The sequence below is a fragment of the Ptychodera flava genome, chromosome 18, assembly GCF_041260155.1.
Source record: "Ptychodera flava strain L36383 chromosome 18, AS_Pfla_20210202, whole genome shotgun sequence".
In the NCBI taxonomy this organism is placed as follows: Eukaryota; Metazoa; Hemichordata; class Enteropneusta; family Ptychoderidae; genus Ptychodera; species Ptychodera flava.
In genome coordinates, this window is record NC_091945.1 from 15626101 (window position 1) to 15640386 (window position 14286).

The 14286-nt window shown below is 37.2% G+C and overlaps 1 protein-coding gene across 3 annotated transcripts in view; it reads right to left on the bottom strand.

Moving 5' to 3' along the window:
* Nucleotides 1–14286, bottom strand: part of LOC139116964 (semaphorin-5A-like) — a 54416-nt gene that overhangs the window by 4386 nt on the left and 35744 nt on the right. For all 3 annotated transcript variants that reach the window (XM_070679719.1, XM_070679717.1, XM_070679718.1), the window contains exons 9-25: nt 13348–13380; nt 10862–10970; nt 9655–9712; nt 9186–9321; nt 8181–8323; nt 7612–7682; nt 7252–7331; nt 6915–6962; nt 6681–6757; nt 5045–5119; nt 4372–4592; nt 3705–3884; nt 2964–3107; nt 2439–2624; nt 1503–1691; nt 998–1168; nt 150–305 (exon numbers count right to left, since the gene is read on the bottom strand). In XM_070679719.1, coding sequence (XP_070535820.1) covers nt 150–305; nt 998–1168; nt 1503–1691; nt 2439–2624; nt 2964–3107; nt 3705–3884; nt 4372–4592; nt 5045–5119; nt 6681–6757; nt 6915–6962; nt 7252–7331; nt 7612–7682; nt 8181–8323; nt 9186–9321; nt 9655–9712; nt 10862–10970; nt 13348–13380 — 2077 coding nt within the window. The remainder of the gene's footprint in view (nt 1–149; nt 306–997; nt 1169–1502; nt 1692–2438; nt 2625–2963; nt 3108–3704; nt 3885–4371; nt 4593–5044; nt 5120–6680; nt 6758–6914; nt 6963–7251; nt 7332–7611; nt 7683–8180; nt 8324–9185; nt 9322–9654; nt 9713–10861; nt 10971–13347; nt 13381–14286) is intronic.

Below are 14286 nucleotides of genomic sequence, written 5' to 3' on the forward strand. Positions count from 1 at the left end.
ATCTCAAATAGTTTACTTCTTTTTTTATTATTATTAAAAGCAAACTTCACACAATAGCTTGAACATTTATGTTTGCCTTCTCTTCCAAAATCTGCCCACTTTGAAATTAGTAACAACCAGAGTAAGTGTGGAAATCTAGACAATCTTACCTGAAATAGCATTGTAGAGGCATGCTTTGTGTTCCGTCTTTGGACCTTCACAGGCACCCACCATGGGATACCACATCATGCATTGTCTGTATCTGTGCTGTTTGTTGTCTGGGCCACACGGTGACCAATTGCTCCACGTGTCCCAACCACCAAAACCTGTAAGCATACACACAGCACATCAGAAAACTATACCTCGGTGGTATCCTTTGACAGACAGCCATATCATATTCCGGCTTATCTAACCTTGTTGAGAATTGATCAGAGGAACGTTACTTCTATGAACAGTGTGTTAGTGAGGGAATGCATTGAGGCCAAGGTGTGAACATATTACATGTATATCCTCTCTACATGTATGTAAACATGCCTGTACAGAAGTTTTCCCAATTCTTTTCCAGTCTATGGCTAGTATGGACTCGTTTCCAAGCCCATTGAGCAGATGAAGTTGTCATCATCTTGCATCTATGAAAGCAAAAGACTTGATTTTTTCCCCATTGAGTTGAAGTATGAAAACAAAGAGTGTAACGCCCCTATGTTCAGGAGGAATTTGGTGAATAACTTTTGGAAACAACAGATTTTAAGGTATGGCAGCCATTTTTAATTGCAAATATCTGTAAATTATATCATGCAATTTGTTACTCTTATATCTCAAAAACTTTAGACAGTGACTCTTAACATTTGTTCTTGATTATGAAACAGAAGGGTTTCAAGTTTCCTTGAAGAAAGTATCAGCAAAAATTTACAATTTTGCTCTGAATCATGTATTATCAAGATTAACTCAGTGAGAGCTCATCAGGAGTTTGAGCCATGAGGCGTTAAAGTATCCGCAATGACTCCATGTTGTATTTTACCTGGGCACTGGAAGGCATTACATTCTCTTCTTTCCGTGGCATTTCCGGTGCAATTCTCTCCCCTGCCAGCAGGGGCTGGATTTGTACAGTTACGGATGCGACTTTGAACTCCGCCACCACATGATGCGGAACACTCCGTCCAATCAGACCAACACGTCCATGAACCATTGACTACAGAGGAAAAAAACTTTCACATTGGTGCTGTATACATCACAATTTTGAGAGCACAATTAAAGTCACCAGAGTGCATTTCAGAGAGATATGCATGGTTATCTTTGTGTCAAATGCACTGATATAACAATATACAGAAACTCTTTAGGATTGTCTGGATACTGAATAAACAACAATCAAATTTGTGATGTTTTTAAATTTTCCTACAACATACCTGTTCTTTGTAAGCTGAGCATACTACACATTGTCATATCATGCATTACATAGCAGATTTCATGTATATCTAGACTAGCACCTGTTCATGCATGTAAATGTGTGACGAGAAAACACATACCACTGCAAATTTCATTGGTGCACTCTCTGCTATCAATCCTGTTTCCAACACAGTCATGAGCCGGGGTTCCGTCCAGGGGATCCTGACACTGCCTCTGTCTGATCTCTATCCCAGTGCCACAGGACACAGTGCAAGGCAACCAGTCCAACCAGTCTGTCCACACACCAGCCAGCGATGTTATCCTTTTCTCTGTAACACAAGACACAGAGTTTTGAGCACACTGACATTTGACTTTTGTATTTATGCTTTTATTTGGCAACAGCAATGAATTGGTAACAATACAGTGTCAATTATGGGTACAATAGTATTTTAATCTCATTGAACATGTCTCTCTAATTTATCTCTCGTCATAGCAATTTCATATTCAAGAGCATAGTTAGATGATGTAGAAATTTTGTCCTTGAAATATGAAGAAATATGGAATTTTGGATAATGACTTCATCTATGAATCCGAAAATAATGAACAGATAATTTGAAACTTGTCTAGCATACCAGCTATTCATAACTCCCCTACTATTAGCTACAGACGAGTACTGGGTGGTCATACCAGTAACCGCATTCCCCAGTATATGGGTCTGGCCATATCATTTGCAATGATAGGAAGAGTTTAAAAATTTGGTGCGATATGTTACTGCAGTCAATGTTGATGTATTTCATGAGTATGTAACCACATACATAAGCGTATCAGTGTCATTTTCTCGGCTGATAGATGGTTGCAAAAAGTTCAGACCTCCCGCCTTGGAAGTCACAAGTTCTCCTACCCTTAACTACTCCCTCATCTTCCCTCCCCACCTCCCGCTAGGGAATGACAAGTCAAAAATATATTTGTTGAGTCAAGAATAGCTGGTATACTAGAAAAGTCTGAAGTATATCTGAATTGTACAACATCATTAAAAACAGACATGATCAGAAAACGTACACATCTCAGAAACCTACCTGGTGCAACACAAGGGTTGTTCAATTTAGGACAGAACCTGAAATCGTCTCTGTTTCCTGCATAATAGATGTCATCTTCACTGGGAACTCTGGCTTTGAAGATATGTTTCACCCTGGTCTCAAAGTAACCATTATCTGTCTCGTTATGTCTCGACCACGGTCCCCATGGTGTCATCTTCCGAATTTCTGTCGATGACCAATGGAAAATCGTGTTTATATAATATAGTCCTATGCATGTCTATGATCACTGAACACTGAGCACCTTTGTGAATACTGTGTACCACCGTGAGCAGCTTTAACCCTTTCACCACCATAGTTTGGCCCAGACCTATTGTTATCAATTGCAATTGTGGGCCTGTTTACAGGAAATTGAGGGTGAACAGGTTAAAATCCATGTCCTATCATTGAAATTTTGTCATGATAGTACAAATATTATCTCAATAATTTTTTACTGTTACAATGTGCCTGAATACTATGAGTGGTTTAACTGCATGTGTTGACTTGGAAATTATTACATTCTCTTACCTGGGCACCTGTGTTGGTTACAGAACTCAAATTCTCTGTCACATCCAGTACAGTTGCCTCCCTCACAAATCCTGTTTCTTTCCTGCCTGCCTCCATTGCAAGACTTGGAACATTCACTCCACTGACTCCATGACGACCACACACCTACATGGGGGAAATATACACAAGTTTTGATTGTTTGATTTTAGGTGGCTACTCACTGAGAAGATGTGACAGTGTAACTGGCAGGTGAACAGCTGGAATGAAATATTTAGCACCAAGCACATTGTATTTGAAACTACCACTTATTTGGATCATCACTGGATGTTACCAAGCCCTGCCGCAAGACATATCAAGATGTATGATATGTGAACACATGTATTTGTGCATTCTCATGGAATATACGGTCATACATGTAGTCTTGTCTTTACTGTGTGTGTCCTGAGTGATACAAACGTTTTTGGTTTTTGATTTTTGTTTTCATGGGGGTTTTTTAGAGCGTTTTAAAAGGCACGCAACTGAGACTGTGCACCAGTAGTCCATTTGAGTTCTACACTGTGGTTAAATGACTGTGTGGAGTCTCGGATTTATCTGTAATAGTATTATAATAAATATCACAGTAATAGTATTATAATTAATATCACAGTAATAGTATTATAATTAATATCACAGTAATAGTATTATAATAAATATCACATCATTCACAAAGCTGTGTATTGACGGAGCATTTGTTTCAAACCTTGGCAATGTGACATTGCATACCTGGGCACTGGGGACTTGTCTCACAATGTGCTTCTTGTATGCTATCTCCACTGCAGGATTTACCACCGTGCTGAGGGGCAGGGTTGGCACAGGTTCTCTGACGAATCTTATAGTTGAAATCAGACCCACAAGTTTTGCTGCAGGCAGACCATTGGGACCACTCAGTCCATCCACCATCAACTTTGTCATCAAAAATAAGTATATATGTCATTACATAAATATATCCAAGATCAACTACTCAATAAAAAATAAGTAAACATATACATTCATTGATTAAATAAATGAGTAATTTTGTTAATGTGTGCATTGTAAACTTAAAGAATTCATGACTAAAAGAACACTTGGTGCTTGAGGCTCTGTAGACATCTGAGGTTGACATCATGAACACCTGTACCATTGCATTTACATATTCACTGAATCTGCTCTTCAGGTATATACCACTACCTCAGTGAAATTTGACAGCACAGGTTTTAAACTGATTGATGTTCACTTTTAATTTTATTTAATTTGCAACTCAATTTTTAAGTCCCTTCATGGCATCGTCCTAATGAACAGGTCAAAAGTATCAATTTCCTACATAATTTGAAAGAATCATGCAACATGTAAAATTCATGTTGCTCGTCTAGACCCTGAGTGGTAAGTGTTAGAGATGGAATATCTGATTTACCTGTACAGTTGGTGACTTGTAATGTTTCCCCCTCGCATTCTTCGCCTCCACACTGCGGTGCTGGGCTGTCACAAAGTCGCTGTCTGCACAGACATTCTTTACCACTGGCTTGGTTCTTGCATCGCTGCCAGTCAGACCAGTTGCCAAATTCCCCGTCGACGACGTCTGGTTCCACAACCGGACAGCCCGTCATGTCTTGGTGCCAGATGTCAGGACTCACACTAGGAATATCAAAAAGTGTTGATGAAATAATGAGTAAAGCTTCCCCAGATATTAATTTGGGTAGATTTCACCAATTTGATTATCATCCTGAAACTAAGATCACCGCTTTGTTGACTTTACAAAGTTTACCTCTGGAATATAAATGACCAATATATTCAATACACCAAAACTATAAAGCTATTTAGCTGAATGAATAATAAGTCATTTACTTAAACACAGGCCCAAACAGAAGTACCCAACAGGTATCCTACACAATAAGACTGCGCCTAACAACAGTCAAACAGAATTGCCACGGCATTTCAGTCGGACAAAATAATGGGTCTTCATTGAACACCACCATCTAAATCCTGCGAGAGGTAACATAAAAGAATAGTTGGATTTCTGTGGATATTTGGACTTTGGGATATGGCCTTGTAAAGTAGTTGATTACAAAGACTAGTATATTTCTCACCTGTCCTTGTATGTGACACACCTTCTTATAGACCCATCCCAGCCACAGTATGGATCCATTGCTTTCACACACGCCCTGTAAAAAGTAAGAAATAGTAATATAAATCCTTTCAGGATTTTGTACAACATCAAACCTAATTGGGAAAACAATACACTTGAAACTCATCTGCAAAATTTCACGCTAATAATGTCACTATATATATATCAAGATTATGCATAAATTATTAAGATCTATAGTTTCAGTTCAATATGCAAGTGTTTTCAAGATCAAGGCAGGTCTCTGTAGGGAACAAATATTGCAGCATGTCCTGTATGTGCTATATCATTCAGAATGACTTCAGTTTATGATGCTTCAAGCGTACACCACAGTTAAACAATGACTATTTGGAAATCAATAAAATAAAGAATTAATTCAGTTTTGTTCATCCTTGTACTTTAAGTTGCAGTAACTTTCAATCCTGGAGTTACAAATAAATCATGAAAAACACATCAAGAGGACCACTGCTGTCGTACACAGCATATATTTTATATCATCTTATAAATGGAAGGTTGCAACAACTGATGATTTTTTTCAGTTTTTGTTTACAATGTCAACTACAGGTTCTTGTTCTGCTCCTCACAACATGTTGACATACACAGTATTCAGCATGTCAACTCAGCCTGTACATGTGTAAAATGCATTGCTATTGTTGTAAAGCTGAAGACTGAGATACCCAGTATTCAGCTTGTCAACTCAGCCTGTACATGTGTAGACTGCATTGTTATTGTTGACAAGCTGAATACTGAGATACCCAGTATTCAGCTTGTCAACTCAGCCAGTACATGTGTAGACTGCATTGTTATTGTTGACAAGCTGAATACTGAGATACCCAGTATTCAGCTTGTCAACTCAGCCTGTACATGTGTAGACTGCATTGTTATTGTTGACAAGCTGAATACTGAGATACCCAGTATTCAGCTTGTCAACTCAGCCTGTACATGTGTAGACTGCATTGTTATGTTGACAAGCTGAATACTGAGATACCCAGTATTCAGCTTGTCAACTCAGCCTGTACATGTGTAGACTGCATTGTTATTGTTGACAAGCTGAATACTGAGATACCCAGTATTCAGCTTGTCAACTCAGCCTGTACATGTGTAGACTGCATTGATATTGTTGACAAGCTGAATACTGAGATACCCAGTATTCAGCTTGTCAACTCAGCCTGTACATGTGTAGACTGCATTGTTATTGTTGACAAGCTGAATACTGAGATACCCAGTATTCAGCTTGTCAACTCAGCCTGTACATGTGTAGACTGCATTGTTATTGTTGACAAGCTGAATACTGAGATACCCAGTATTCAGCATGTCAACTCAGCCTGTACATGTGTAAAATGCATTGCTATTGTTGTAAAGTGCATTCTGATCCAGACCAGACTAGAATTCAAATGTAAACAATGACAGTACATTTTACACATACAGACGCGGTATCGAAATGCTACATTGCTGGTGTTTTGATGCATTAGGGGAGTAGAACAAGAACTTGCAATTTACATACAAAACAAAAAATAGTGAAAGTAATCATCAAAAGTTTTAAGCTTCTGGCCCTTTAGGTTATTATCAAATATAAAGAAAGAATGAGAGCCTTCCCTTACCTCCTAGACTTGTATTTGTAACATCTGTGTACAGGTATTTTAACTATCTTTTCCTGTGATCCAACAAAGAGGGCGCCCTACAAGATGATGATGGAGAGAAATGGTTATCATAGACCAGGCATTATGACACTCATCAAGAGAGAGTCCAGTATGGTTACTTTGTATCAAAGGTAAATCAGCTGGCCATATCAGCTGACAGGCAATACAAGTGATACAGTCAGGCTTTACACTTACCTCACTGCTGTGCAGTTTAATAGTTTTGATTGGCTCAGAATCTTTTGCCTGCAATAAATAAATAGTAAAAAAACAAATAAATAAATACATATATAATCAAATAAATAAATATAAATTATTTCTCATTCATTGTTCACATATTAGGAAGTTTATCACTTGAGATCAATTTATTTTGATAAATCAACTGTAAGTGATATTAGAAGTGCATTGCTTTGCATTTGAGGTTACAGCAGCTCTGTGTATCTTTCTGTTTTATGCTTTGGTCATTCTTACTTTTTTTCAGCAAGGAAAGGTATACTTTCAAGATGTAAACACCACTAGAGAATGAATTGCTTACTTTGAATGGATAGATTTCTTCCACAAGGCAGGCTTCAGATTTTCCAATCGGTCTTGTTACTTTCTTTATAACACCGGACTCTGTAGAGAAAGGTGAGAAAAATACATGGAAATCTACAACAAAATGCACAGCAGGCAAAAATGTAATCAATTTCAAATGAGTAAGAAGAAACAAGAACTGTATTTTATGGAATATTTTCACTTATGTTTTCCAAATGTATAGACTTATATCACTGCTGGAGTACCATAGAGTTAGACTGATCTGCAGCAAGTATTTTGAATTCATGGTGATCGGGAAGACCTCTGTCACATCATTTTTGTGCACAGGTTTTGTAAACACCGTAACAAAATGTTCACTTACCTGTACCAATGAACATTACATGGAATGACTGGTCTCTGTTTCGTACAACATCCACTACAATTTCAGTGAATCTAAAATTGCAACAAGAAATGCACAATACCAATTGTAAACAAGAGGCTATTGAATAACGATATTTGAGAGGACTTACTTATAGGAACAACTGTTTCACACCTTGTACTTTGCCTTCCCTGTCTGTATCCATCAAGGGAAAAAAGTTCTCCCGGTATACATCTACCTATGAAGTGATGCCATTTCTGCTTTTTTTCGTGTGGTATCAGCCATTTCTTGGTAACATACACTACAAACGCTGTCACACACATACTGAACAACAAATTTCCAATTAAATAAAAACATTGTAGAACGCTATCACATACTTCACTTACCAAAAAAGTCCTATTGAAAAAAGACAGAATTCAGGGTTTCCTGTCTTTACCCTAGGGAAAACACTAACTGATTGAGCGCCATTATTTATATACTATTTTAAATAGAGATAAATCATAAACTGTTATCTTTTTCAATCTCAGATTCCTTTCTCTGTTAGAGTTTTACATAGACTGAGATGTACACACCTTCCATCGTGTTGTTGTTCTGTGTAGAGTGGGCCACTCTGCACTGGTTGTACGGCTTGATCCAGCAACTGATGCCATCGTGCCTCTTCTAACTTCCTCACTGTCTGCTCAGGTCTGGCATACTCTGTACCCATGGTCTCACACTGAGGAGAAAAGAATCACAGAAATTCATCAATGAAATTCTCTATCACATCACACTATCATATTTCTATCACAATACAAATACTATACATTCTGTTCAGTATCACACATTACCTACAAAAGTCTTATTGGCCTCATTAACCCTGGTATACTGTCACCTGTTCCAATTTTGCCATAGTTACCACGAAAAGAGAAAATCTAACCAATCACAGATTTTAAGCGGGTGGCCGCTTTTTAAAAACAGCGCCCCCACATGGGCATTCTGAATATCAAGGAACACCCTATTGACCATATATAGACATATTTAGATTACAGGTGACTGTATACCTTTAACCTCAATAATTCCTGGTTCTTACATTAGAGGTATTGTTGATATTGACTATCGACATGGTCTTTTTCTGTACTCCTTTGTAAGCTAAATCATAGACAGTAGTTTCTCTACTGTCTATGGTTAAATTTGATTTGAGATCAAGCTGACAAAATTTCAGTGCCTTTAAGCCTAAGGAAACACCAACTGATTGAGTGTCATTTTTTCTATCTTATTTTAAATAGTTTGGTCACAAATTTCAATCTTACATAGTCTTCATAGTTTGTATGAAAAGCATTGAGCAAAAACTGACTGAACACGTGAGCAAAAGCTGACTATTTCAAGAAAGCCAACCTGGTAATCAAACGAAGTATTTTGAATTGAAAATTCTTAATGAAAAGTGTACATCGCATGATGCCTAATGTTTAACCCTTTGAGTGTTCATATCTATTTCTCCATATATGCGTCCATCATTGTTATTGAAAACAATAGAAATATACCCCAAAACTAGAAGTATGGTTCAAGATTGAGTCAGATCAGGATTGAGTGTTACTCACCTGGAAGTTAGGGTTTGGATTAGGCGTCCTGATCCACGCCGACTGTGCATTCTCCTGATATTTGAAATCTCCATTGAATGTCTGGTGAATTGTGTTTGTATCATAGGCACACACAGCTGAGCCATGGATACTATTCCTGTAAAGAAACATTCCAAAGAAATTAATAAAGATAATACTTTTCATAAAAGTAACACACAGTTATTATCACACAGAAATGGAGCAATATTATTTTATTCTTTGTAACATTTAGTTTTCTTTACAATAATTTGTTATGTTTCATTATTTTTCAGATTTTAATGTTGGATTTCATTTGTGATAGGATATAAAGGTTCTCAATTTTGTCCAAGATTATACATCTCTTAGAGCACTATTGGTTAGTTTCCACATTTTCGGTAGTAAAAATAAATTGAAAAGGTTTTCACAAGTGGTGATGGTACACATACATAGATGTGGTTGTATATATACTTACTTTGGAGTAGTGAAAACAATATATGTTAAATTTTCTTGTTCAATATAATATGTACTCTCTGAAAGAGAAAACAAAGCCATTTATGCATCTGTAAAACTGTCATGATTGTCATGTTACCCACTGACAGAACATTTCTGAGAACAGGCAACTGTGAAAACAACAAACATTACGTTAATCATACTGTTTACTAGTAATAACATTCAAGTACTTTACAACTCAATGTTGATTTGTGCTGCCATCGGAAAACAATATGCAAAAACAACTACATGTATTTGTCCAAAAATTTTGTACTTTTACAAAATTTGTCTGAACTTTTATTAATAGAAGCAAATGCATTGCATTTGCCACAAATGTCATGCATGTATCGCTATATTTGGCAAAAAGCCTTCAACAAGTATAAGCATTATTTCATGTTGAAAGTTCCCTCCCTATCTCTTCAGTAAATTCACAACTGTTTTGCTCTATTATTATTATTATTATTAATTCTTTATTTCGGACAATGAGCATGTCCATATATAAATGGTTACAGGATTGGCAAAAAGAATGATACAAAAAAGGTTACATCAAGAAATATTCATTTACGGGTTAGACCATAAAGACATATTTCTGAACACAGATTAGAAGACTGAATTTATCCATCTTTTCCTCAAGTCAGAAGTGAAGTACACAACATCATACACCTTACGTATAATTAGGTTCTCACTCATAGAAACCCTTTTCATCAAACTATTGATTTGCTTTCTAAGCAAAGCATCAAAAGTGTCAATCCTATTATATACCAACATAGTACTAGCACTGCTGCGTCTGTCATATCGTAGAAGGATGCGACCAGCATTATTGTAAGCAACTTTCAATTGTTTCAGGGCGCTTTATTATAGCTGACCCATAAGTTACCACCATACAATTGATAGCAATATGCTTTAAAGAGTTTACATTTAACACTCTGAGAACACATAGAAAATTTCTCAAAAGCATGTTGGCAGAGATATAAAAAGATCTCCTCTGACGCTCGATATCAGAATTGTCACTGAAGGTATTTGCCAACATATAGCCGAGGTGCTTTTTTTTCAACAAATCGCAGTTTAACTCCATTGAGATAAACAGCCGGATATGTTGACTGATCAAGACCACTTGATTCAAGATGAGCGCCCCCAAGTGTTGACAATGCAAAATTGTCAAACAAGTGACAACATTACAAAGTACTCACCTATTTCATCGAAATAAAATGGAAATTCTCCAGGAAGAGAACAGTTGAGTCTTGCTTTCATGAACGTTGTCCAGTTGTCTTCAAGTAAAAAGTGTCCTCCTGCGTCATTCTGTAGGAAAACAATCAAAATATATAACATTACTCATTAGTTTCAAATTTGTGAAGCAAGTGCAACATTGACTGACCTCAAAACATGAAAATCACAAGGCCCAGCTACCTCTTTTGCTAGGATTACACTCTGAAATACTGCTTGAGGTTGTTGAAGAGTCAAGTTTTCAACTTTTTAGTTTTTGTTAGGTTAATAATTATTACTAAATAAATTTGGGATTATGAATGTATAACAGGCAACTCCCTGATATAACAGCAATGACATCCCCAGGGAACTCAAATTTCTTGTGATTTAGAAACCCTGCATTATAAAACCTAACAAACATACTGCCGATTCTATTTCATCTGAGTTTACCAGACACTCAGTTGTTGTAATTGGAAATAATGGAGCCTGAAATGAACTGGAAATCTGTTTATTTTTCATTAGGCTTCTTCCTTGACCTATTGGAAGCAAAATACACAGGTGCAATGCTCTATACTTTGGGTTAAATACCAGATTCGGAGAGGTTCACAACTCAAATGCTTTGGCGTCTAGAGTGATTCAGAACATGAAAACAGATATAAAATTGTTTTGACATTGAATATTCTGTAAGACAAAGGCAGCAAATGGTGACACAAGACACTCTGAAAACATTTCACATTTAATGGAATGGCCAAAAGACTCTGCAAAATTATAAAAGGAAAAATGCAAGTCCTTGTTGCACATCTCCAGCTGCAGGGTCACCCTTGTCAAAGTCACACATTGCTGTAAAACCATCCTGGCAACCTTACATGGCCGTCATAGAGGACACTTGTGGTGTTCAATCACCCAGTTGTCCCTCACCCCTGGGAGTTCCTAATGATCTTGATGTTCTTAGCAGCAGTACAGATTCCTACCCCCTTGGACCTATCCTATCTTTTTTTTCCTCCTGAACAGTTATGTGAAGTGTGGCTGTGTGATAAGGTTCAAAAAGTGTTGAGCTACTTGACTTTACTGTCTAGTTTATTTTTGTTTAACCAAAAACTCAGCCAGCCGCAAAGCAGCAAAGCAAGAAATAAATTTTCCCGTCTGTTTCATAGTCTGGATCAAATTCAACAAATCTTGACTCCAGGGAGAGCCAGCGGTTGGTGCCCAGGATTTAGATTTCTGCAGATCAGCTTTAAGTTTTAACTGCCTGTTACACGTCTCCAACACAGGGTTGACAATTCAACATCTGAGTGCAGTCATCCATAATAAACTTCACTTGGTCAGTTAAAACGTGATGTGCAAAGTTTTAACTTTCAAACATTTGACAACTTGAGCCCTGTTATGCTTCAAGTTATAATTGTATTGTATGTTCAACATTCCTTCTGTCTGTGAACAATTTCTGTCACGCATGCTCAATTTTTTTTTCGACACTCACTTCTTGAATACCAGTTCATCAAATGTAGTAATAACATGAGCTGAGCACCTCTGTTTGTTTGTGTGTTTGTTTTTCAACATGATTGATATTCTGAAATAAGGGCTTTGATGACAGAGATGGTCTGTCATTGACAAAGGAGGACATCCACGTTTCTTTGGCTGTGACCAGCGAGTCCGATGACCTCCCCTCCAGCATGTACTGGGTCACCAATCTGAATATGGTCTTTTCATTCAGTATTGTCGTTTATGAAGTACGTGTTTGTGAGAGGGCTATTTATGGCTGTGAAAGGGATTCATCATATGCCAATCGATCAAACTTAATCATAAAATTTGTAAATGAACCAAACCATTGTATCTGGCTGCTGGTAAACATGAAAGAAATGCAGAACCATGAATTGTCTTGGTCTGGTCTCTATCATTAGTCGCAACAGTAAATTTCACCAACGCTTGGTTCATTACTCTTTTAAAGAATTTAAATAGATTTCATATTGAAGGTTATCCTGACACTGCAGTGGTGGCCTGTGAATATTCATCTGAAAGTGTATTGAAACTAAGGCTCCATTAGCTGTGACATTTGATGGGCTTTCCAACATTTTTGTATCTTCTATGTTGCATGTTTTCATGTTCTACTCCCAAAATTATGTCATATACCAAGTATTTGGCTTTTGAATACTGCCTGTGTATGTCTGCTGTCATTGTTGATGTCTGGATTTCAGTTTGGAACTAGAATTCATTTTTCAACATTACACTACATGTTATCCTAATTGCCTTGTGTTTGCAAGGCTAATGCTTTGTAATTCAACGTACTTTGGGAAAAGGAAAAGAATGTGTTTGTTTTCTGAACAATAATGTAAATGAAAATATTATCAACAGCATTACAGCTATCACCCCTTTATACCGTCCACCCCAATTTCCTTTGAACAAGTTCACAATCACTGTTGATAAGGCCCCCCAACAGGTTTGGGCCAAACTACGTTCAAAGGGTTACATGACTTACTTTGCACACTCTGGCCACTCTGGAGTACACCGTCTGTGGAGAGAAAAGCATAAGAAATAGAAGACAGTGAGAGTGACATCAAAGTGTAAATAAAGCAACCCTGGAAAAAAAGCTATGCCATGCCTTGCCCAGGTTTGTATAAACCTATCCCAGGTCATGAGGTAAACATTACTGGTAATTACCACCATTACTGGCTGTGAGCACACTCAGGGGGTCTCCCCATCATGGCAGTCATCTCTTCCAAAACATACTGTAATTACTTTGATTAACTTGGGAAGGAAGTCTCCTCTAAACTACCTGAAGTGAAACATGCCTTGAAATGCAAACAGAAAACAATTTTTTTTTCTGGAGATGTTTTTATTTCCATTTGAATGGATGGCATTAAGTATGCTAGGTCAGGCGCTAATAAATACGCTGTGTGTTTCTCTTGTATAAACTATGTGAGGGTGTCTAACTGGTACAAGTCAGTGCAATTTATTTGAAGCCAAATTGACAGAGGTATTGCACCTCGGTATCATTACTGATAGTTTACCCTTTACTGAACTGTAAAAGATATATAAACACCCTCCACTGGACCTGATCAAAGGTTGTGAAGAACTGAGAAAATAATCAGGGCTATATACTTATAGACTAACTTAAAGTGAATTCATATTTTGTTAAACACCATGAGTTTCTGGGAGAATGAACAACTATTTTAATTTCTTCTGAACTTTTCAATGTAAATCCTGTGTTTCTTCAAGCACACACTGACCTGACCATTGCAAGGTTAAATGTTGCCACATTTGCTGCTTCAGATAGTGAACAGTATATTAACAACATTTGAAAATCTACTCCATACATGCACATAGACAATAATTAACCTTTTCATTGCAATCTTCCTTTTTGTCACAACCATGGTACTTTCACAACAAATGACCGTACTGACCACCAGGTAACAGG